At 40.8% G+C, this 24,804-nt stretch overlaps 1 protein-coding gene across 1 annotated transcript in view; it reads right to left on the reverse strand.

The window, feature by feature from the left end:
- Window positions 1-15,288: 15,288 nt before the first annotated feature.
- Window positions 15,289-24,804, reverse strand: part of LOC140454431 (protein disulfide-isomerase A6-like) — a 72,205-nt gene continuing 62,689 nt past the window's right edge. The window contains exons 9-10 of the mRNA XM_072549157.1: window positions 22,706-22,802; window positions 15,289-15,357 (exon numbers count right to left, since the gene is read on the reverse strand). Of these exons, the coding sequence (XP_072405258.1) occupies window positions 15,289-15,357; window positions 22,706-22,802 (166 nt within the window). The remainder of the gene's footprint in view (window positions 15,358-22,705; window positions 22,803-24,804) is intronic.

The raw sequence follows: 24,804 nt of genomic DNA on the forward strand, positions 1-24,804 counted from the left end.
CTGTCAATAGGTGGCCAAATCGAAATCTGCACACTAATGAGGTGAGTTTAAGTAGTAATAGGGGTGATAATGAGCAATAACCTGTCTTAACAGGTTATTGTCTTTAACTAGTGATAATCTTATCTCGATATTTGGAATTGAGTTATTGCATCTGACATCGATTAGATTAGATTCCCTACAGTGTGGAAACAGGCCCTTTGGCCCAACCAGTCCACACCAATCCTGCAAAGAGTAACCCACCCAAACCCATTTCCCTCTGACTAATGCACCTGACACTATGGGCAATTTAACATTGCCAATTCACCTGATCTGCACATCTTTGGATTGTGGGAGGAAACCGGAGCACCCGAGATAGGCCTTGCTTGACTTCTCATGTAATTCTATCAAATTTTTCTCCTTAGCTGACATTATTGTTTTGCTTTAACTTTATCGTCTAGGCCCCGTGACTGTGATTAAGATAGTTTTCCTTGTTTTAAAGTTGCATCAGCTTTGACCAATGTAGCACTGTTGGATTCAGCACTTCCTCACTGTGTGTGCAACATCATGAAAGCAGCGATTGCAGATGAAAAACATCATTATGAACGATGGTAACATCATGGCAAGGCAATGGCACAGTGGTTCCAGGTTCAAATCCTGCCATGACAGATGGTTAAAAACTCATTCAGTTCACAAAGGTCCTTTAGGAAAGGGAATCTGATGTTCTTAACCTGATTTGGCCTACATGTGACTCCAGACACACAGCAATACGGCTGACTCTTAATTGTCCTCTGTGATGGCATCACAAGCCATTCAACATTGTTAAACTGCTAAAAAGCCTCAAGACAGAATGAAAACAGGAGGATCAACTGGCAGCAACCTGGGCACCTGAAATGACAATGGCAAGCAAACTTAGCCCTGTTGACCTTGCAAAGATCTCTGGGGGCTAGTGCCAAAATTGGAACAGCGGTCTCAAGGACTAGCCAAGCAACAACCTGACATAGTCATAATCACAGGATCATACCTTACAAGCAATGTACTGGCCATTACCATCACCAACCTTGGGTATGTCTTGTCCCACCAACAAGAACACCAAGCAGATGTAGTGGCACAGAGGTATAAATTGAGGGGGAATTGTACTGGGATTCCTCTACATTGATTTCGGACCTCATGAAACCTTATGGCAGCAGGTCAACCATCTCATTAATCATCATTTACCCTCCCACCTCACCTGATGAATCAGTACTCCTCCATGTTGAATGCCACTTGAAGGAGGTACTGAGGGTAGCAAAGACACAGAATGTATGCTGGATGGGACTTCAATGTCCATCAACATGAGACGTCAGCAGCACCGTTACTGACTGAACCGGTTGAGTCCTAAAGGATACTGCTGCTAGTCTGGGCCTGTGCCAGGTAATGAAGGAACCAACAGGAGGGAAAAATATACTTGACCTCATGCTCACCATGTGATGCCTCATTTGCATCTAGCCATGTCTTATCAGGAAAAGAGGGCACCACACAATCCTTGTGGAGACAAAGTCTCATCTTTACACTGAAAATATCTATCTAGCATCATGTTGTGTGGCACTACCACCGCGATAAATAGTATAGACGTTAAAGAGATCAACAACTCAAAACTGAGCATCCATGAAGTGCTGTGGGCCATCAGCAGTAGCAGAGTTTACTCCAACAGAATCTGCAGACCTCATGGCTTGGCATAATGTCCACTCTACCATTACCATCAAGCCAGGGGATTAACACTGTTTCAGTGCAGAGTACAAACAAGAGTCAACCTTAGGAAGTTGTAGAACAGGACTACCGGCATGCCAAACAGCATAAGTAGCAAAAATATCCCCATCCTCAAAAATGGGGACATGCACCACATTAGTGCAAAAGAGAAGACTGAAGCATTCATAAAATCCTCAGCCAAAAGTGCCAAATGGATAATCTAGTTCGACCTTCTCTTGATCTTCAGCATCATTGGTGCCAATCAATCTTGATTCACTCCACATGCTATGAAGAGTCAACTGGAGGCACTGGATACAGTAAAGGCATTGGGCTCTGACAACATTCTGACAATAGTACTGCAGGTATGTGGTCCAGAATTTGCCAAACTCCTAGCCATGCTGTTCTAGTAGAGTTGCCACATTGGCATCTACCTGACAATATGGAGAATTGGCATATTTTGTTCTGTACACAAGAGAAGGATAACTCCAATCCAGTCAATTACCAGTTATCAGTCTATTCTCGATCATCAGTAATGGGATGGATGGGTCCATCAACAATGCTATCAAACAGCAATAACTGCTCACTGATGCTTAGTTGAGTTTTAAGGTAAAAACAATGACTGCAGATGCTGGAAACCAGATTCTGGATTAGTGGTGCTGGAAGAGCACAGCAGTTCAGGCAGCATCCAAGGAGCTTCGAAATCGACGTTTCGGGCAAAAGCCCTTCATCAGGAATAAAGGCAGTGAGCCTGAAGCGTGGAGAGATAAGCTAGAGGAGGGTGGGTGTGGGGAGAAAGTAGCATAGAGTACAATGGGTGAGGGGATGAAAGTGATAGGTCAGGGAGGAGAGGGTGGAGTGGATAGGTGGAAAAGGAGATAGGCAGGTAGGACAAGTCATGGGGACAGTGCTGAGTTGGAAGTTTAGAACTAGGGTGAGGTGGGGAAAGGGGAAATGAAGAAACTGTTGAAGTCCACAATGATGCCCTGGGGTTGAAGTGTTCCGAGGCGGAAGATGAGGCGTTCTTCCTCCAGGCGTCTGGTGGTGAGGGAGCGGCGGTGAAGGAGGCCCAGGACCTCCATGTCCTCGGCAGAGTGGGAGGGGGAGTTGAAATGTTGGGCCACGGGGTGGTGTGGTTGATTGGTGCGGGTGTCCCGGAGATATTCCCTAAAGCGCTCTGCTAAGAGGCGCCCAGTCTCCCCAATGTAGAGGAGACCGCATCGGGAGCAACGGATACAATAAATGATATTAGTGGATGTGCAAGTAAAACTTTGATGGATGTGGAAGGCTCCTTTAGGGCCTTAGATAGAAGTGAGGGAGGAGGTGTGGGCACAGGTTTTATAGTTCCTGCGGTGGCAAGGGAAAGTGCCAGGATGGGATGGTGGGCTGTAGGTGTGGACCTGACTAGGTAGTCACAGAGGGAATGGTCTTTGCGGAAGACGGAAAGGGGTGGGGAGGGAAATATATCCCTGGTGGTGGGGTCTGTTTGGAGGTGGCGGAAATGTCAGCGGATGATTTGGTTTATGCGAAGGTTGGTAGGGTGGAAAGTGAGCACCAGGGACGTTCTGTCCTTGTTACGGTTGGAGGGATGGGGTTTGAGGGCGGAGGTGCGGGATGTAGACAAGATGCATTGGGGGGCATGTTTAACCACGTGGGAAGGGATATTGCGGTCTCTAAAGAAGGAGGCCATCTGGTGTGTTCTGTGGTGGAACTGGTCTTCCTGGGAGCAGATCCGGTGGAGGCGGAGGAATTGGGAATATGGGATGGCATTTTTGCAAGAGGTAGGGTGGGAAGAGGTGTAATCCAGGTAGCTGTGGGAGTCGGTGGGTTTGTAAAAAAATATCAGTATCAAGTCGGTCGTCATTAATGGAGATGGAGAGGTCCAGGAAGGGGAGGGAGGTGTCAGAGATGGTCCAGGTAAATTTAAGGTCAGGGTGGAATGTGTTGGTGAAGTTGATGAATTGCTCAACCTCCTCGCTAGAGTTGAGTTTTGCCAGGGTCACTCAGCTCTTTGATTTCATTACAACCTTGATCCAAACATGGAGAAAAGTGCAGAATTCCAGAGATGACATTAGAGCGACTGCCTTTGACATCAAGGCCCCACATTTGAATGAGCGTCTCATCAAGGAGCCCCAGTAAAACCACGTTAATGAGAATCAGAGGAGAGCTCCTGGCTGGTTGGAGTCATACCTGGCACAAAGGAAGATAGTTGATGTTGTTGGAGGTTAGTTATCTCAGCTCCGAGACATCTCTTCAAAAAAACCCTAGGGTAGTATCCTATGCCAGAACATCTTCAAAAGAGCTCAAGAAAAAACTAACCAACCTCGCAGTGAAATTGGATTGTTTAAAATGACAAAAAGGGAAAATGAGAAGTTAGTTTTGCTAGAGATTTTGCAGCAATCTCCTACAAATCCATGGCTGACAAAATCAAAGGGGGTCAAGTGTTACACCTTGAAGCACTGGCAAGGTGAATGGATCTAGAAGCAACATCATGGAGAAAATGGAAAGATTTTTGGCAGTCAGAACTGAAGACCAAATTCAGCAGATTGCTGGTCTTCTTAATTGTTTGCTGTTCTCAAGTATTGCTAGCAAATACAATTTTCTGCTCACCCTTGAAAAACTTGTCTGGTGATGGGAATATATCAGAGTGCTGTGCCAACACAGCTTACCTCTATTTTCCTGCCTATACCTCAAACCCTGCCTCCAAAGGCATATGAATTAAATCAGGCAGTATAGAAATTGTGCTATTTTCACACAAATTAAGTAAAAACTTCGGCATTTTAAGTCCAAGATTTTAACTAAAATCATTAATAATCATGAATGGCAGGCATTTCATTTAATGATCCCTGGAACAATAATCAAGTAGAACTAATGTTATTTAGAACTAAACCAATTGATTCTAATATTAATTTTAAAAGTTTCATTTTTAGCAACTCTTCTGAGTAAATGACTAAATAGTGTACTTAATAAAATACACACATTAGCTAAAGTACTCTCAATTACTGACTGATAAATCCCAAAGGAATTGTAATACATTTGTTAGACTGGGATGTTTATAACAATGTAGTATTTATGGTATAAAGCTAACAATCTAAAGGTTATGATTTCAGATCTTGCCATAAGTTGTGAAATTGATTTCAATAAATCTCATAACAGTACCAGATAAATTATTACTTTGTCATTGAGAAAAGATGAGCAGATCTCTGGCTGGTCAATTCTTTGTATTATTCCATAAATAGTTTCATTGTTAGGAATCACTATTAATACAAAAGTAATGACTGAAATTTCTCAGCCTTTTACTGATGAAGTAGGAAGCAGAAAAGCTGAGAAAATGGCAGGGTAAAGTGTTAAGATAGGAGCCAGACACATTCCCACTGTAATGTTATTTTGCTAGTGGTGGGAGACATTGTAGTTTGGAATCCCAGTGGGCTGCTGATTGAGCAACTTAACCAGTCACTTTCTCATGTTGGCCTGCTTTTCATCCCAATTACTGTGGGCTGATTGCTTGGTCCTGGCATTTCCAATACAACCTCAACTCTTTTAGAGGGCAACTAGCCATTAAGGCACTGTCAGCAAAGCCCTCTGCTCACAGAGGGATGCTGAGTTACCAGACCTCTGGTTGGAGTCAGGCTAATTTTCGTTGGAAAGTAGCCCTGGCAACAGTCTCTAATTAGTCATTGTTGGCAACCAGTGTGTTGGCAACCAGTTGGCTGGATCACTGGTTTGCAATGCAGAGTGATACCAACAATAGTAGGTTCAATTCCCACACCAACTCAGATTCCATGAAGGATTCCCCTTCTTAATATCTCCTCTTGCCTGAGGTGTGGTGACCCTCAATCTAAACCGGCACTGATCGTCTCTTTGTAAATGTGGTGGCACAGTGGTTAGCACAGCTACCTCACAGTGCCAGGGACCTGGATTCAATTACATCCCTGGGAGACTGTGTGGAGTTTGTATTTTTCTCTGTGTCTGTGTCGGTTTCTCTAGGTGCTCCAGTTTCTTCCCAAAATCCAAAGATGTGCAGCTTAGGTGAATTGGCCATGCTAAACTGTCTGTAGTGACTCCAGATGTGCAGGTTAGGGGAATAGCTATGGTAAATGCGGGGTTATAGGGATAGGATGGGTCTGGATGGGATGCCCTTTGGAGGGTCAGTACAGACTTGATAGGTTGAATGCAAAAAAAAGGAAAAGTCCAACCCCAGTGGTTAATTTTGTGCTCTTCTTGGCATGATAATAATATTGACAGAATCTTAACATTCTGATCCCATAGACAGGATAAAGCCAGTAGAAGTAGAATAGTGTGGTACAGAATCATATGGGATATGACCCTGAAAAATTCTTAAAATCTAGATTCTACGATATGCCAATGTACAAGCTTCTTTATATGAATGGTGGGACAAGAAAATAGGTATTGGGAATCAAGAGCATTTGAATAGAAACGGTGAAATCTCTGGACAGATGTGTATCATTCTTAATGGTAAGAGTCAATCTATTTTATGCGGAATTTTAATGCAAGTGTTCACACAGGCAGCTCAAAGTGAGTTCCAGTCATTCAACCCCCTTGAACTGGAAAAGCTCCGCTGAAATTTGAACATGTGATTCGATAGGCCATTCAACCTCTCATGCTTGCTCTATCATTTAAAAGGATCATGTCTGATCTGATTGTAACTTTAAATCCATATTCTTCCTACCGCTGATAATCTTTTGACCCCTTGCTTAATAAGAATATATCTACTTATGCCTTAAAGTATTCAAGAACTCTTACTCCACTACCCTTTCATAAAGAGTGTTCCAAAAGCTTACAATCTTATAAGAAAAGATTTTACCTAATGTCGGTTTTAAAAGACTAACCCTGATTTTTAAACAGTGATCCCTAATTCTAGATTCTCCCTGAAGAGTAAAGGTCCCCTTCATTTATGTCAAGACCTCTCCAAAGTTTATATGTTTCGATCAAGTCACTCTTATGACTAAATCCAGTGGATACAAGCCTAGCCTGTCCAGACTTTCTTCATAAGATTACTTGGCTATTCCAGGTATCAGTTAAAAAGTGTGGCACCGGAAAAGCACAGCAGGTCAGGCAATGTCCCAGGAGTGGGGGAATTGATGTTTCAGGCATGAGCCCTTTGTCAGGAATGTGAGGGGTTAGGGCAAGGGGGCTGAGAGATGAATTGGAGGGAAATGGACCTGGGGGGGAGGGTAACTGGGAGGGCGATAGGTGGATGCAGGTGGGGGTGATGGTGATAGGCAAGAGCAGAGGGTGAAACAGTTAGGTGGGAAGGAAGATGGACAGGTGGGAGAAGTTCAAGAGGGCGGTGCTCAGTTGGAGGGTTGGATCTGGGATAAGATGGGGGCAGGGGAGATGACGAAACTGGTGAAATCAACTGATGCTGTGTAGTTGGAGGGTCCCAATCCTTCCTTGTCTATACCTTAAATAGATGACGTCTTACCTCTTATACCCTCTGATCCTAGACAGCTCCACAAAGGGAACAATCTCTTAGCATTCTCCCTGTGAAGGCTCTCAGAAATCTTATATCTTTCAATAAGGTCATCCCTTGTTCTTCTAAACTCCATGTACTGCAGGCTCAAGCTATTCACCTTCCCTTCATAAGTAAATCCTTCTATATCTGGGATCAACCTCACAAACCTTCTCTGGACTGTCTCTAATGTCAGTGTGTCTTTCCTTAGATAAAGAGACCAAAACTGTTAACATTATATTTGATTTCATTATTTAGTGACCTGCAAGGTGTAGCAATGTGTCAGTTTATCATTTCCGTATTAATTTTTTGTTTAACCTTCACTCTATGATTTACTGCATCTTCACAAATTTGATTCATTGCCCAACAATACAGTAAAATTCTCTCTACTTCCTTAGTTATACATCCGCACCAGCACAATTCAGTTGGAGTTCACCAAGATTCCACTTCCCCAGTCCTGGGTGCCTGTACTCCATGAATTGGAAGCTACTTCTCCCATACCAGCCTTTGAGCCACCCATTCAAATGTCCAATTTGATTTGTCCTTTGTCAATTTGGACGTGGCTTAGGTAATAATCTAGAGATTATGACATTTGAGGTTCTGCTTCTTAATTTGACACCTAGCTCTTCATACTGACTGCAGAACATGTTTCTTTGTCCTACCCATGTGTTAGCTCCTACATAAGCCTTGACATCTGGATCTTCCTCCCACCCAAAGTTCCTTGCCAGACTGAGCAAATATCCTGAATCCTGGCATTGGGCAGGAAACACAGCCATATTGACATGGATTCCTTACTGCAGAGAACAGTGACAATCCCCTTTTCACTGTACTGTCTTACACTTCTACTACTACATTCTTCTTACTTGCCAGTCTTGAATGTCTACCATGATGCCATCGTCAGTTAGTTCATGCCATGCTGTAGACGTCATTCTCATCCAAACTTTTCTTCTCAGGAAAATGTAGAACTTAACCGATATAATATGTATTCTTCATTGAAAAGTATCCTCTGTAGCAGTACCAGGGAATCAAGGAGTCATAGAGTCATTCTGATGAAGAGGAACTTCGATTATCCAAATATCAATTATCCGAATTTCGAATTATCCAAAGGAGATCTGAAGTCCAGATCCAAACATTACATCAAAGAGGTGTTTCCAACACTGATTGTGCCTTTTGTTTACAGTGATTAAAAACAAACTCGGCTTACTGAAATGCAGCTGAGAACAGTCCTGGTCTTTGATGGGATTCCAGGCACCAACTGACGACCTGCCGTCTCTCTCCCCACACTTTTCCTGGAGTTCTATACAGGCGTGTACCCTGAACCCTCCTTCCCCAGATAATCTCTCCAACATTGCCCTGTAAAGGGCAAAGGTGGAACTTGTCAAAAAGTTGCAGTAAAAATTTGTGTGTGGGTGTGTGTGTGTGTGCATGTGCATGCATGCGTGCACTATTTGTAGACTCAACCCCCCCAACGGCAGCAGCAGTCTTACTGTTGGTATTCAATGGTTGCCCCCAGGGAGGAGATGTGCGGATGGGGGGCAGGGGGGTCGGATGGGGGCGTTGAATATGGGTAGGGGTGGAGTGGGGGCAGGGGGGACGGGGTTGCACACAGGGGAGTGGAGGTGGGGGTGCATGGGGGGGGGTGGGGGGCAGGGACTCGCACACGGTGTGCTGCTGCCTAGTCTCCTGAATGGGGAGTGGACATAGCAAGTGCTCGCTGTGTCCATGGTGGGGGGGGGGTGGGGAGGGGGAAGGAGGTGGAGGACTTCAGCAATGCTACAGGTCTCTTACACACAAATGTGTGTCTGCTCAGAAACAAACCCTGTGACAGAGAGTGGGAGCAAGGTGGGCAGAGCAAGGGAAAAGGAAACTTCAGAAAACTCCAAGCCCCAGAGGAAAGGGATTGAATCAATTAATCGAATAATCAATTATCTGAACCAAACAGTACCCGCCCATCTCGTTTGGATAATTGAGGTTCCTGTGTACAGTATGGAACAGACCCTTCGTTCCAACTCATCCATGCTGACCAGATAGCCCACTCAATCTAGTCCCACCTGCCAGCACCTGGCCCATATCCCTCCAAACCCTTCCTATTCATACAGATGCCTTTTAAATGTTGCAATTGTACGAGCCTCTACCACTTCCTCTGGCAGCCCATTCCACACACGCACCACCCGCTGCGTGAAAACGTTGCCCCTTAGGTCTTTGCTCTCACCCTAAACTTATGCCCTCTAGTTCTGGACTCCCCTACCCTCAGGAAAAGATCTTGTTTAATTATCCTATCCATGTCTCTCCTGATTTTATAAATCTCTATACGGTCACCCCTCAGCCTCCAGTGCTCCAGGGAAAACCCCCCAGCCTATCCAACCTCTCCTGACAGCTCAAATCCCCCAACTCTGGCATCATCCTTGTAAATCTTTTCTGAACCTTTTCAGTTTCCCAACATGCTTCCTGACCATAATTGCATGCAACATTTCAAAAGTGGCCTAACCAATGTCCTGTACAGACTCAACATGACATCCCAACTCCTGTACTCAATACTCTGACCAATAAAGGAAAGCATACCAAATACCTTCTTCACTATCACATCTACCTGCGACTCTACTTTCAAGGAACTATGAATCTGCAATCCAAAGTCTCTTTGTTAAGCCCTGATTTGCCTTTCCAAAATGCAGCACTTTGCATTTATCTAAATTAAACTCAATTTGCCACTCCTCAGCCGATTAGCCTTCTGATCAAGATCCTGTTGTAATCTGAGGTAACCTTCTTCACTGTCCAGTACACCTCCAATTTTGGTGTCATCTATAAACTTATTAACTATACCTTTTATGCTCACATCCAAATCATTTATATCAATGACGAAAGTGGACCAGTGGCACTCCACTGGTCACAGACATCCAGTCTGAAAAACAACCCTCCACCACCACCCTCTGTCTTCTTTCTTTGAGCCAATTCTGTATCCAAATGGCTAGTTCTCACTTTATTCCATGATTTTTAACCTTGGTTGCCAGTTTCCCATGGGGAACCTTGTCAAACTCATTACTGATGTCCATATAGATCACATCTACCACTCTGCCCTCATCAATCCTCTTTGTTACTTCTTCAAAAAACTCAATCAAGTTTGTGAGGTATGATTTCCCATGCACAAAGCCATGTTGACTATCCCTAATCAATCCTTGCCTTTCCAAATACGTGTAAATCCTGTCCCTCAGGATTCCCTCCAACAACTTGTCCACTATCGACATCAGGCTCACTGGTCTATAGTTCCCTGGCTTGTCCTTAACACTTTTCTTAAATGCTGGTACCATGTTGGCCAACCCCCAGTCTTCCAGCACCTCACCTGTGACTATTGATGTTACAAATATCTCAGCAAGAGACCCAACAATCACTTCTCTAGCTTCCCACAGAGTTCTAGGGTACACCTGATCAGGTCCTGGGGATTTATCCAGCCACCAGGAAAGCCAGTTCACTTATGCAGAAATCTTTTTCAGCAGTCATAGGTAAGTTGAACATTGAGTGAATGGACTCTCTTCCTGATGGTGAATCTCACTGGCCTCAGATTTAACATCTTAATAATGAAACGGGTTCCACTGATGTCCTGCACTTGGGGAAATTCAGTAATGGAGGTGAAACTCACTGACCTTTGCAACTGCAAAACATGGTAAACAGTACTGAGCGGTGTGAAGTATTCTATGATGAGGGGACAAATCTATGATCACCTGGCTGCAGAATCATAGTCTCCTGCAACATTGGTTCTCTGTCTTTAGCTGTAGAGCTTATGCTGAGGGTATAGCTTAGTTGCCTGCCCTTGTCCTTGCGTGCATCCTGTGCTTCCCACTACGATCTCATATATGTCCCTATCCAGACTTTCAATGAACTCTTAAACTAACTTAGTTGGCAAATTGGGTGAGTTCTCATGGTCAGTCTTCTTTTGCCCAGGTGAAACCAGCAATATCAGCAGGTGTCACAATTATCATCACATGCCGAGCTCCGTTCTTGACCTTGGAGAAGCCTAAAAATTCTGCCCATGGAGTCAAATGTTTTCATTACTTATTCTTAATTAATATTTAAATATACACTCACAGCAAACATTAAGACCATATAGCAGTTAAATTCTACATTTTCCCTTCCTCTGTCTGTTTCTTCTTCTGGTATGGCTCTGATCTCTCATTGTTTATATTGTTTCTAACTATATTAATCCATAGTCATCTGCATTTCACAATCCTTTACCCATTTTCGGTGCCAGTTCCTATCAGTTTTCATCAAGATGCTCCAGGTTACCTAAATATTTATCTTTAGTCTCATGTCCATGGATTCACAGGAGAACAGAAAACCTTAGTGTTATGATTAGCAAGGCGTAAAGGAGAACTAAGTCTCCAGATTGTTGTGATAAATTGAATCCCAATATAAACATGAACAAAGTGGCCTTAAAAGAAAGCTTTAACTAATCTATGTTCAGACTTACAGTCTGTTCCTTTTGTGGTCTTTCAGTCCTAGATATTTAAATGCAGAACCAGAGATAAAATGGAACACAATGTAAACAAAGTATTTTCATGCAATTTCTCTTTATAAACTTAGTTTTGATCTTTATCTCTAACAGAGTAACATGAAATATATTCTAATCATTTCATTGCCACCATTGTACATTAAAAAGTACATTAAATAGTTTATCAAAGCAACACCCTTAAATTTCTACCATAAATGAACAATGTTAACATTAAGTATTTGTTTAAGTAGATGTACTATTAAGGTCTGGAAAATGTTTAATTCAAACAGTCACCTAAGAATTAGAATCCATTCAGAATTTTTTGACTTTCAAGTCAACTTAATTTTTATTTGTTTAACTTTCTAAATATAAGATGCTGCTTTGTTATTCATATGGCTAGTCCTTCAACAGAAAACGTACCAAATCTTTAGCATCGTCAGGCCTATTGTTTGTCTCACAGAATAAAAATAAGGTACTTGGTTCCTTGTTACTTTTGTTTAACCAAAAGCATTTGCTTTAGGAGGAGAATGTCGTCTATTTAAATGTTGCTGTCTGGACAAATTTTGTATATTGGATAGTCAGCTTACTGAGCTCTTCCCTGTCCATATTTTCAATGAACCAGAGATCCAATGTACTATAGGCTGCAGAATTTGACAAAAACACAACCAAGAGTTAAAGACACACCCACCTCAGTCATGCACATCCTCCATTTTAAGCAATTGAAAAATTGTTTTGTGCTTCCGTGTTGAGGTTTGCAATATCACTGTTGTTCTATAAGACCTTAAGATGTAGCAGCAGAAGTAGGTCATTTAGCCTATTGGGTCTGCTCCACCTTTTGAGAGCTGATCTGACAATCCTCAATTGTACTTTCCTGTCTGTTCTCCATATTTCTCCTTAATTCTCTTACTGATTAAAATTATGTCTGTCTCAGCCTTGAATATACTTCACGACCCAAACTTAACAGCCCTCTGCAGTAAAGAAATTCCACATATTCACTACCCTCAGTGAAAAAGAATCCCTCCTCATCTCTCACTTAAATGTGTAAGCCCTTATTTGAGATTAAGCCCTGCTGGTCTTAGTCTTTCACAAGGGAAAACAACATTTCCACGTCTATCCTGCTAAGTCCCCTAGAAAGCTTGTATATTTCAATAAAGTTACCTCTCATCCCTCTAAATTTCACCAAGTACAGGTCCAACCTATTCAACCTCTCCTCATAACACAATCTTTCCACATCTGGTATCAGCCTAGTGCATTTTCTCTGAACTACCACCAATGCCAATATATCTTTTCTTAAGTAAGAGGTTGAAATTGTTCACAGTATTCCAGTTATGGTCTGACTAGTGCCATGTGTAGTTTCAGCAAAACCTCCCTACTTTTATATGCCATTCCCTTTGAAATAAAGGCTAAAATTCCATTTACCTTCTTCTTTACCTGCTGAACTTATTTTTGTGGCTTTGTATCTCCTATACTGTTCTTCAGGATCAAACACAACATTGCCACAATACCATGCATAAAAAAGGGTTAAGTTTCCACTTCTGTACTCTGGTTTTTAGTTGGGTGACTTGAATAAAATGTAAATCATAGGCAGAAATTGCACATGCTAGAAGTACATTAGTGGATATTTTAGCTAAAAGCTATTAGATTTTGGCTGTTTAACATAATGATCCGCCAAAAGACCATGTCTAAACAGCGGCATTAAAGAAACAGCAGAGGGAGTTTGGTTCTTTCTATTCTTATATTATTTTCAATTTCTCCACTCTGTGCAACCGCTTTGGCACCTACAGATGTTAGGGCTGTTCCTATTTTTCGCTAGTTGGTTTCTTTTTTGCTGTAAACATCAGTCTGCAGCATTTAAAACACCACTAGCAATTGTCGATCACTCATTGGAGATGTACTGATGGCATCACTGGCAAACACTTTAAAAATCAAGACATGAGGTTTAGACATCCTATTATGGCCTACACTTGACTAAAATGAGAGGATCCTGAAGGTCTATTATCTGACCTCTAGATTGAGGACACATTCTGGATGAGTGCAAATGTGTGAAAACACAAGGAGACAATAATATTTAGAGTATACAGCCACATCTATGCTCTGCCCTAAATTGTGTCGGTTTTTCCTGTGGATGATTATTGCAGCTGCTGTTTTACAGATGGATAAACCTAGAATGCCTATACATTTAGAGACTATTAAATGCTAAGTATTCCTGCATGTTTTTCCAATAAGTCATGAATTATTTGACAAGATATAGCAGGTATTAACCTCCAAATATGTGTGGTTATTAATTTCTCAGAATAGGCAGGGAAAAAAACAATGTGCAAACACCCAGATCAAGGGTAAGTCCTTGATTAGATTTAGCAATTTATTGATCCCCCACAGTTAGACTAAAAAGAATACAAATATCAAGGTTAGACAATGTTCAAAACAGTACCAGATATGTCACATTTTGAGACAGAGAAGGAAGAGTACTGACATCAATGCTCCTCCTAGAAGAACCAGGTAATAACATCTCTGTACTTTTAATCAGTGAAATTTACTGAAGGAGAAAGCTTCTTTGAGCCTAGAAAATGTGCTTTGCTTATTACTCAGCCTGTTAACTCTAATGGCTAAGTGTTATTTTAAATCTAAACATAAAATGCATTCCTTGCACACTGTGGTTGGTTGGGGCTCCCTCAGAATCTCTTTCAAAAACTAATGTCAAAAGAGAGTTGGGGCCAGTGATCATCCATTGAAAGAATGAGAATTCCATTCTCCAGTGCCCCTAACGCATTGTACAACTAAAAGGAAGATGCAGGGAAACAATACTTGAAAAGTTAGAAGTGGAAGGTAGTGCTGTTAGATTAGTTTGAAGACCTGCTAGTTAGTTTAAGAGGATTCTACCAATTAACTGACGTTCTTGCAAAGACAGACATTTTGTACTTTTCAGCCATCTCCCACTGACTGAACCCAAGTGGTTCAGCGGTACTGTATTTTTCAGTATTTCCCCAACCAAAACAGATATTCCAATTTTGTCAAATTTAAATGGCAAGGCCTACCAATATAATGCAAATCGCCTGAAACCAGGAATTCTGACAAAGCCAGGCACATAGATTCTTGTAGGACTAAAGTCACACTCAACCATGTGAGAGTTCAGCAGACTTCTAAGTTTTCAGGTTCTAGAATTATGATTTTGGTGCTTTTCATAGATAAGTTCAACATATGTATATTTATCAAAAATAATTTTTATTCTGTAACTGAAACACATTTGCAAAGAACCTCAAAACAAAAGTGTAAGCAGATGAACTTTTTGAATCTGAGTAACTAGCTTACAAAGGCAGTGGAGACTGCAGTAAAGAACACAATATTATTATAATTTCTACTCTACTTGAATGTACTTCACACATTACAAGTAACCATTAAAATAAGATAACAGTATCATTTCAGAATCTCTTGTTTCTAAGTTGTATATATAGTTGATAATGGTCTGTTGATAAATATTGTATGATTTAAGTTTGAAATTCAATTTTAAGTACAAGACTCTTTTATTAAGAAGACACTTCTGTTAAAAGAAATTATGAAAAAAAATTAAGCTATACTTTACAGTATTACTTTCTTCTGGCAGTTGAAATTCTGTGAAGGGTTAATTGTTGACTCACAACTCGTCGTTTTCTAATTCTTCAAAACTTGGGCCAGTTAAGATAATAGGATCTTTCTTAGCCAACTTGAAAGATTAAAAAAATGTATATTTTAAATATAGGCTATATTTAAAATAGAAAATAAATAAAAAAGGAAGCTGGACAAGATAGGTACAATACTTGGCAATAAAGATTTGGGATATTAGACTTGAGAAATTTTAAACAATTATCGTTATTTATATAATACACCAATTTCCACATAAACTACACATATTCAGAACTGAAGTACTAAGAAGTTGATGAAATATTGGAGCCCCATGTCCACAGTGGTTCAACTAATTTCATCCAATAACTGAAGTAAGTTATCTCATGAGAATGGCTCCAGGGATGAGATAGATTGAATTAACTTAGGCTGCTTTCCTTGGCAAAGAAAAGATTTAAAAGACATTTGATAGTGGTATTCAATAATTTGAAATCTGGACAAACAGGGAGATGTTTTTTTCTGTTGGTGGAAGGATTGAGAACAAAAGCACACTGATTTAGGGTAAATGGCACAAGAACCAACATGTCTTTTCAGACAGTCAGTGATTAGGATCTAGAGAGCATTGCATGAGAGTGTAGTGTTGGCAATTTCAACTGAGGCATTCAAGAAGGAATTGGATAATTATCTGAGGTGAAAATATTTGTAAAGGTACAGCAAACCACAGTAGAGTGGGACCAGGTGAGTTTGTTCTTCAGAGAACTAGTATGGAAATGTTTGACTTCTGTGCTGTAAGATTTCTGCAATTCTCAGCATCCACACCATTTTTGTATTAGTAAATATTGATTTGGAGGTGTAGGAACAGAGGAATCTGGGTGTATATGTCATCATGAGGATGATTCACATCCCCAGGGTACTTGAAGTCATAGTAAACATTTAATTCCAACTTTTTTTTTCAAAGAAGATTGCTAAAGGCATAAGATGGATATCTATCTAGAACAAACATTGTTTGGAAGCAGTGTCTATGGAGAGGGATACAGAATTAACATTCAAGCCCGATATGACGTCTTCAGAATTTATTGGACCTCCAGTCTCAGCAATGCCTTTGACTGAGCTCTGCTGCTGCCATGCTTTTTGAAAACTGCTAATGTCTTTCCCAGCAAGGCGCAGAAGTTTGATTCTCCAGCATGGCAGGCTTTTTCCTTGTCTATTGGTTCACTGCTGATTGGCACAACTCTCCTTCTGATAATTGTCTGCTCATGATTTCTGCTGATAATAGTTTTAAAAATTCATTTGGTGGGACGTGGGAATTGCTGGCTGGCCAGCATTTATTGCCTGTCTCTAGTTGCCCCTGAGAAGGTGGTGAGTTGCATTCTTGAATTACTGTAGTCCAACTGCTGTGGGTTAACCCACAATAACATAAGGGAGGAAATTACAGGGTTTTTACACAGTGACAGTGAAAGAACAGCGATATATTTCCAAGTCAAAATGGTGAGTGGCTTGGAGGGGAACTTGAAGGTGGTAATGTTCCTGCTATCCTTACCTTTCTAAATGGAAGTGGTCATGGGTTTGGAAGATGCTGCCTGAGGACTTTTAGTGAATTTCTGCAGCGCATCTTGTAAGTAATACGCACTTCTGCTACTGAGCATCAGTGGTGGACTGAGTTGGTGCTTTGGATGAAGTGCCAATCAAGCAGACTGCTTTGTCCTGGATAATGTCAAGCTTCTTGAGTGTTGTTGGAGCTACACTCATCTAGGCAAGTGGGGAGTGTTCCATCACACTATTGGTTTGTGCCTTGTAAATGGTGGATAGGCTTTGGGGAGTCAGGTGACGAGTTACCAGCCACAGTATTCCTAGTCTCTGACCTGCTCCTGTAGCCACTGTGTCTGTGGCAAATCCAGTTTCTTGAATGTTGTTGAAGCCGCATCCATCCAGGCAAGTGGGGAGTATTCCATCACACTCCTGACAAGTGTCTTATAGATGGTGGTTAAGCTTTGGGGAGTCAGGAGGTGAGTCGTCCATCATAGTTTTCCTAGCCTCTGACCTGTTCCTGTAATTACTGCTTTTGTGTGATGATTTCAGTTGAATTTCTGGTCAATGATAACCCCCAAGATGTTGATAGCGAGGGATTCAGTTATGATAGCACCATTGATTGCCAAGGGGTGGTGGTTAGATTGTCTCTTATTGGTGGTCATAGCCTTGCATTTGTGTGGCATGATTATTAGTTACCACTTGTCAGCCCAAGTCTGGATATTGTCCAGATCATAACAAAAACCGAAAGAAATGCAGCTGCTATAAATCAGAAACAAAAACCAAAATTGCTGGAAAAGCTCAGCAAGTCTGACAGAATTTATGGAGAGAAATCAGGTCAATTGACCCTTCCACAGAACTGATGGTAGCTAAGAAAATGTCAGTTTATATGCTGAAGAAGGGGTGAGGGGGTAAGGAGTAACTGATAGGTGGGGATGGAGTCAAAGAGTGACAAGAGTAGTTGGACAGACAAAGGAGTGGATAACAATCTGGCTAGGAGGGGTGGATAGTTATTAAAGGGGACTGTTAGTTGCTAATTGTTAGTTTATATGCATGCTGTCTGGGTCTTTCTGATTTGTGCTTCCATCAGAATTTGAATAGCTTCTTCCAAAGTTAAGCCTTCCTTGGACTGTAATAAATCTGACAAAGTTTTATAAATAATTCAAATAATAATTCTGTATATTGTGAGTTTTGATTTTGAAGCTCCATGTTCATGGTTTTCCACTAATCTGGACAGATTATTAATAAAGTTATGTATCAATTCTCCTGGAAGCTGCATTCTTATATTTGCCTATGCTGTCTCAAACTGTGTGATTATAGAGCTTGCTAGGCTGTATACCAATGTTGTATTATTTCTGTTATTTCCTTGTCTTTTCAGCGCAGTATTTCTATAATACTCTATTAAATTATTCAACAGAACTTTAAATTATATTATGGATGGTTTTGTAGTAATTTACTGCTTTTAAGCTTGTAAAATCTATTTCTGAATCTCTGTACTCTATTTGTGGTACTTGCCATATCTACCACAATGTGGTACTGGATATGGCTTGTTTGAGATAGTTTACTGCCACCAATCTTCCTTTGTCTTGAGTCTATCCAGTGATTAGTGGTACAGATTATACCACTGCAGAAAATCTAAAGAAGAGGCATTGTCTTAGTTAACAAGAATGTTAAATAAATGACAGCTGTAAGTATAATTACATTTTGTCAGAATTATTAGGACACTAGAGAAATGCCACAAAAATTAGAGTGGAATCCCTGTCTCCACTTTAAGCTCTGGCATTGAGTCGAGCATGCTCTATAGTCAATTTGAGAAAGCATTGGCAAATACAAGAATGCAGCTTCCAGAAGAATTGATACATGCATGATGAGATTAGATTCCCTACATTTTGGAAACAGCCCCTTCAGCCCAACAAGTCCACATTGACCCTCTGAAGAGTAACCCACCCCCCCATATTTACCTCTAAGTAATGCACCTAACACTATGGGTAATCTACCAAGGCCAATTCACCTGACCTGCACATCTTTGGATTGTGGGAGGAAACCCACACAGACACGGGGGGAACGTACGAATTCACACAGACAGTCACCGGAGGTGGGAATTGAACCCGGGTCCCTGGTGCTGTGAGGCAGCAGTGCTAGTAACTGAGTCACCGTGCCGTGATGTTAGTAGAATGGTGAAGCCAATATCTCATGAATATTAACCCCTTCAGAACCATTATATTCCATAACAGTTACAGTGCTGAGTTCTGTTTACACTGGTAGTCTGACTGTTGCTGGTTTATTATATCTGCCCAATAAAGTACTTGTGGCTTCCATGCAGAATTACCATAGTTGCGTTTCATCTTAACAGGTCAATGCAAGGGATGGATGAGCCTTAAAAGGGAGTCAATTTTGTTGCTGTATGTTGATTTCCAATGATCCTAGTATGCACCCTTCAGGTTTCTTACTGACAAGATCTTTTCACCAGCTCCAGTGTCAAGACCGATTTTGAGTGTTTGCCAATTTCTGTTTGAAGTCAATGTAGAAACCCTTCCCCTTAAAGGTTTTAAAAGACTAATAATATAACAAACAGTTGAACAAGGAATTGGGTTAAGTGATTAATTGATTGATTAAATTATGTGTTTGTGAGCTGCTTTCTTATACTGCCATGATTTGGAGGAGCTGGTGTTGGACTGGAGTGGACAAAGTTAAAAATCACATAGCACCAGGTTTATTTGGAAGCACTAGTTTTCAAAGCACTGCTCCTTCATCAGATAGTTGCGGAGTATAAGATCATAAGACACAGAATTTGTAGCAAAAGATTACAGTATCAAGAAACTGAAATGACATATTGTGAGTGTGGAGGGTGTATGTGTCTGTGTATGTAAGAGAGACCACGAGTATGAGAGAGGGTCTGCATGAGAGTGTGAGTATGTAAGAGTGTGTGTGTGCATGCGTGCGTGAGAATGTATGGTGTAGTGGGGTCACCAAAAGTGTGACATGAATCAAAAACCCAGTTGAGGTCATCCTCATGGGTACCGAACTTGGCTATCAGCCTGTACTAGGCCACTTTGCATTGTTGCCTATCCTGAAGTTCACCTTGGAGGATGGTCACCTGAAGATCCAAGGCCGAATGTCCCTGACTGCTGAAGTGCTCCATGACTGGGAGGGAACACCCCTATCCTTTGATTGTTGCGCGGTGTCCATTCATCCGTTGTCGTAGCATCTGCTTGATCTCGCCAATGTACCATACCTCAAGGCATCCTTGCCTGCAGCGTAAGAGATAGATAACGTTGGCCAAGTCACATGAGTATTGGCTGAACAGAGGCTGATAGCCAACTTTAGTACTTATGAGGATGGCCTCAACCGGGATCTTGGGTTCATGTCATACTACAGGTGACCCCACTATACAATATACTCGCTCTCTCACATACACACACACACACACATTCTCACACACTCACGCAGACCCTCTCTTTCATACACACACACTCCACATATACCCTCCACACTCACACCACGCATACACCTCTCGCAGGCTTATACTCCATCACACCCACACGCACACTTTACCAAGCTTTCACACACATAAACACACGCACTCTCACGTGGACTCATACTCACATGACACATTCACACCCTCTCTCATTCATACACACATACACAAACACACACATATAAGTCTATGAGATGAATTTGTATTTGCAGAATTATATTTGTAGATAAATTCTATGTTGCTCAAAAAATGCACAATCTGCAGGCAATCAATGCAGGCAGTCAACACATAATATTTTGTCAATTCCACTTTAGAAGTAGAACCAGTCTCACTCAACATTGGGATACTGACAGACTCTGACCTCGCACCTTTATTGCATTGTCTGAAATGAGGTGTCACCTTTTGTTATAAAACCTTAAGTTATTTTGACTTAAGAGAAGTTGACTTAAAAGAAGTTCTGGGATTTACACATTAATGAACCGAAACATGCAACCCATTCTAAAAGATGAAAAGCTTAACAATCCAGGTTTGTTTAATATATCATTTCAGTTTCATGACACTGTAATCTTTTGCTATTAGTTCTGTGTCTTATGATCTTATACTCCACAATCACCTGATGAAGAAGCAGCGCTCTGAAAGCCAGCGCTTCCAAATAAATCTGTTGGATCAGAACGTGGTATTGTGAGATTTTTAACTTCTTATATTGTGGAGGTCAGAAGTAGTAGGAAAATTAATATTAAGGTATTATGGTAAGGTTAAGATTTAAAGTGGATGACAGTTTTGAAATAAGTACTGTATTCATGCTCAATTTCTTCCTGGCGTGATGGAATACTTAACCGAAGTTGGATTTTGAGAATGTTAGTTCAGCAGTTATAATAATTGCTTGTTTTAGGCATATTATTCATTCCTGTGCAGAGCAAAGAATAAAAGGGGACCAGAAGCCAAATAAGACAGCTTAGTCAGCATGGACACTAGCATATACAAGGTTGGAGGTTGAGATAACAAGGGCATATGTAATGTTGGGAAGCTCAATCATATACTTTAACGCTATATTATTGAGAAGTTTCTCTGCATAATTGAGGCTTTCTCCCTTGTAGATGTTCAAACAAAACCTTTGCTTTCTTGACTTATGCAGACTCAAGAGTGGTTATTTTTAACTAGAACAGATCCATGTGGTGTGTTTTTAGATAGGTAGCTCCAGAACTTTGAATAAAATGCAGGAATATCATTCCAAGTATGAATCAGGATGGTCTGCGATTTGAGTAGGTACTTGCAAATGATGGTGCTGTCACGCACTTACAGCTCTTCTAAATGGTAGAATGAACAGGTTTAAAGATGCTGTTGAAAGAACCTCGATGAGTTACTGCAGCTGATTTTTTTTTATGGTACATACTGCTGCCACTTTGTGCCAGTGGTCAAGGGAATTAATTTTTCTGGTGGTGAAAGGGTGCCAAACAAGTGGCTATCATCATACTCATCCAGCCAAGTGCAGAATATTCCATCACTGCCTTTCTAGTGTTTTTTTAACAACTGGTGAAGAGGGCCACAGAATTCTCAACACTTGAGTAACTCTTCCATCCACAGTATTTAAACGGTTATTCCAATTAAGTTTCTAGTGAACCCCCAGCAGGCCTAGAAGCCAATCAATGTCTGAATGCAGCAGTAGAAGCTCAACTGGAGGTCAACGCTTTTGTGTTTTTAACCAAAATCACTTGTATCAGTTAAGTTCAAGACAGGCTATTAGATGAAACATGGCTGAGTGTGCACGAGGCAGAAAAATTGTATTCATTTGTTTTGAGACAGTATAATTTAGAAATTTACGGGTAAGGAAAGAAAAGTTCTGTAGTGGGAAGGGTTCAAACCCTGAAGATGGGGATTGATAATGCCTCCAGTGGGATTAATCTATTTTCAAATGTACCTTTCTCTTGATATGAAGCAATAAACCTGACTCTAAGACTACATAGCAATACAAAGATGATGCTGATTGGTAACTCAAGTGTTCACATACATTCCAGCTCTGCAGCATTCTCAGATGTTATCTGATTCCAATATAAGCATAGTATGTTGAATATTTAACAGCATTCCAGTTTGAGACACATGGTTATATTTTGAACTATAAAATACATCAAGTAAATGGGACTTGATATATTGCAAGTGGTTCATAGCTAGTAATTTAAAGGAGTGTTGCTTGTTTGGTTTTGCCATGAAATATAAGTTTTGAAGATGACTATCATTTAGATGAAAACAAAATACAAATGTCTGAACAGATTGCATCTATTGTAATATTTGGTATATTATAGTTTGGGGTTACAGTTGTTAATCATTTAAACCAAGAAGTATAGAGTCAAAGCTCAAAGACTTGAAAAAAATGCTTGATTTGTTTGAAAATAATTAACCTTTAACTAGGCCCATTTCTGTAAGTTTCAAGTGAATAAAAATAACTTACATCCTCCGTTTTGGGGGCAGTCCATTGTTTCACTCTTATACTTTTGGGTAAAACATCACTTATTGGTGTTCTTGAAACATTTCCTATAGACAGTCTTCTATAGATATGAAATAATTAAATCAGAATAATCACTTTATTGAATTAGGAGAGAACTTGTTCACAAATTTTTTTTTCATTTCACAATCAAAATGTGTAAATAGACCAGACTCCTTTTTTAGTGTTAAATTAAAATACTTTGAATGTATGCATTTTTTATTTGAAATGGTGTCTTTAAGTTATTGAAAATGTTAAGGCATCAAATAGCCATTATTTCTAGAAACAACACAATTAAAATGCACAATTTTGATTCTGACTTGAAAGGCCTGGTGTAAAGAAAATGGGTTGCCATAACAAAAACTCAAGTTTGTAAAATATTTACAGGTAAAATTCAAACCTATACCCTAGGATAATGTCAACACTTAGTATTATTACCGTATATAACTGAAAGCAACTTCTATAGATAGATATAGATTAGATTTATATAGATTACTTACAGTGTGGAAACAGGCCCTTCGGCCCAACAAGTCCACACCGCCCCGCCGAAGCGCAACCCACCCATACCCCTACATCTACCCCTTACCTAACACTACGGGCAATTTAGCATGGCCAATTCACCTGACCTGCACATCTTTGGACTGTGGGAGGAAACCGGAGCACCCGGAGGAAACCCACGCAGACACGGGGAGAACGTGCAAACTCCACACAGTCAGTCGCCTGAGGCGGGAATTGAACCCAGGTCTATTCTGTTTATACATGCACAGTTTAATGTGTAAATATTGATGTTTCTGTTCTCTCAATAGAAAAGCAAATAAGGATACTAAGGTAGTTTTCAAAGATGGACTCAATACAGATTTACTGACTTGATGTGAACTTCAAGTACTTTGCACGACTCTCACTGCAAAGTTCAGTCAAAATTACCACTTTGATCAGTCAGGAATAATCAAAAACAAGTATTGCATTCATCAGAACAATTCACAAGAATACTAATTCAAGGGGAAACTAAACAGTCAAATGAGCTCTCTTTCCTTGCTCTCCTACTTAAGAAATCAACCCAGGGGTCTTCACTACTGTACACTGCAAACTGAATTTGGTCAGTAAACTATCAACATCCTGGGGTTTACTATTGAGCAGAAACTGAACTGGACTAGTCAAAAAAGTACTGTGGCTGTTAGAGCAAGTCAGAGGTTAGGAATCCTGTAGCGAGTAACTCACCACGTGTCTTCTCCAAAGCCTGCCCACCACCTAACAAGTCATGAGTGTGATGGAATACTTCCCACTTGCCTGGATGAGTACAGCTCCAAAAGCACTCCAGATGCTTGACACAATCCGGGACAAAACAGTCTGGTTAACTGGTACCACATCCACTCTCTCACCACTGACAGTAGCATCAGTGTGTACCATTTACAAGATGCACAGCAGAAATTCACCAAAACTCTGTAGACAGCACCATCCAAACCCACAATCACTTTAATCTTGTAGGACAAGAGTAGCTGATACATGGGAATCCCATCTCCTGCAAGCTGCCGTCTAAGCCAGTCACCATCTTGGCTTGGAAATATGTTACTGTTCCTTCAGTGATGCAGGGTCAATATTCTGAGGTGGCCTCTATAGATTCATTTTGGATATACTTACAGCAAATGGACTGCAGTGGTTCAAGAAGGTATCTCACCATCATCTTCTCAAGGGCAACTAGGGATGAGCAGTACATGCTGGCCCAGTCAAAACAAATGTTGGGATTCCCACAGTTCCACATGCTTATAAGATTGGTTTTATTGGATACTGAAATGAAGCACATCAATGCCAATGCCAATCTGAGGAATATCAGCTACCCTGATCAGATCCTTTTTGCTGGATATTGTGCAAACTCATAAAAGGCTCCAAGGAGGGCCTAACAAGTGCCCTGTTTATCTCAGAATACTGTGAAAGGGTAAGGTTTCTTGAATTTCAGTAACAAGTTAAGTAGTTGTTTCACACTGCTGCTATGCAAAAGCAACAGGAATGGCGTTTGCCACTCAACAGGATGCTGCCTTCAAACCAAAAAGATATTCTGCTTACCACAC

This window comes from Chiloscyllium punctatum, chromosome 3, assembly GCF_047496795.1.
Source record: "Chiloscyllium punctatum isolate Juve2018m chromosome 3, sChiPun1.3, whole genome shotgun sequence".
In the NCBI taxonomy this organism is placed as follows: domain Eukaryota; kingdom Metazoa; phylum Chordata; class Chondrichthyes; order Orectolobiformes; family Hemiscylliidae; genus Chiloscyllium; species Chiloscyllium punctatum.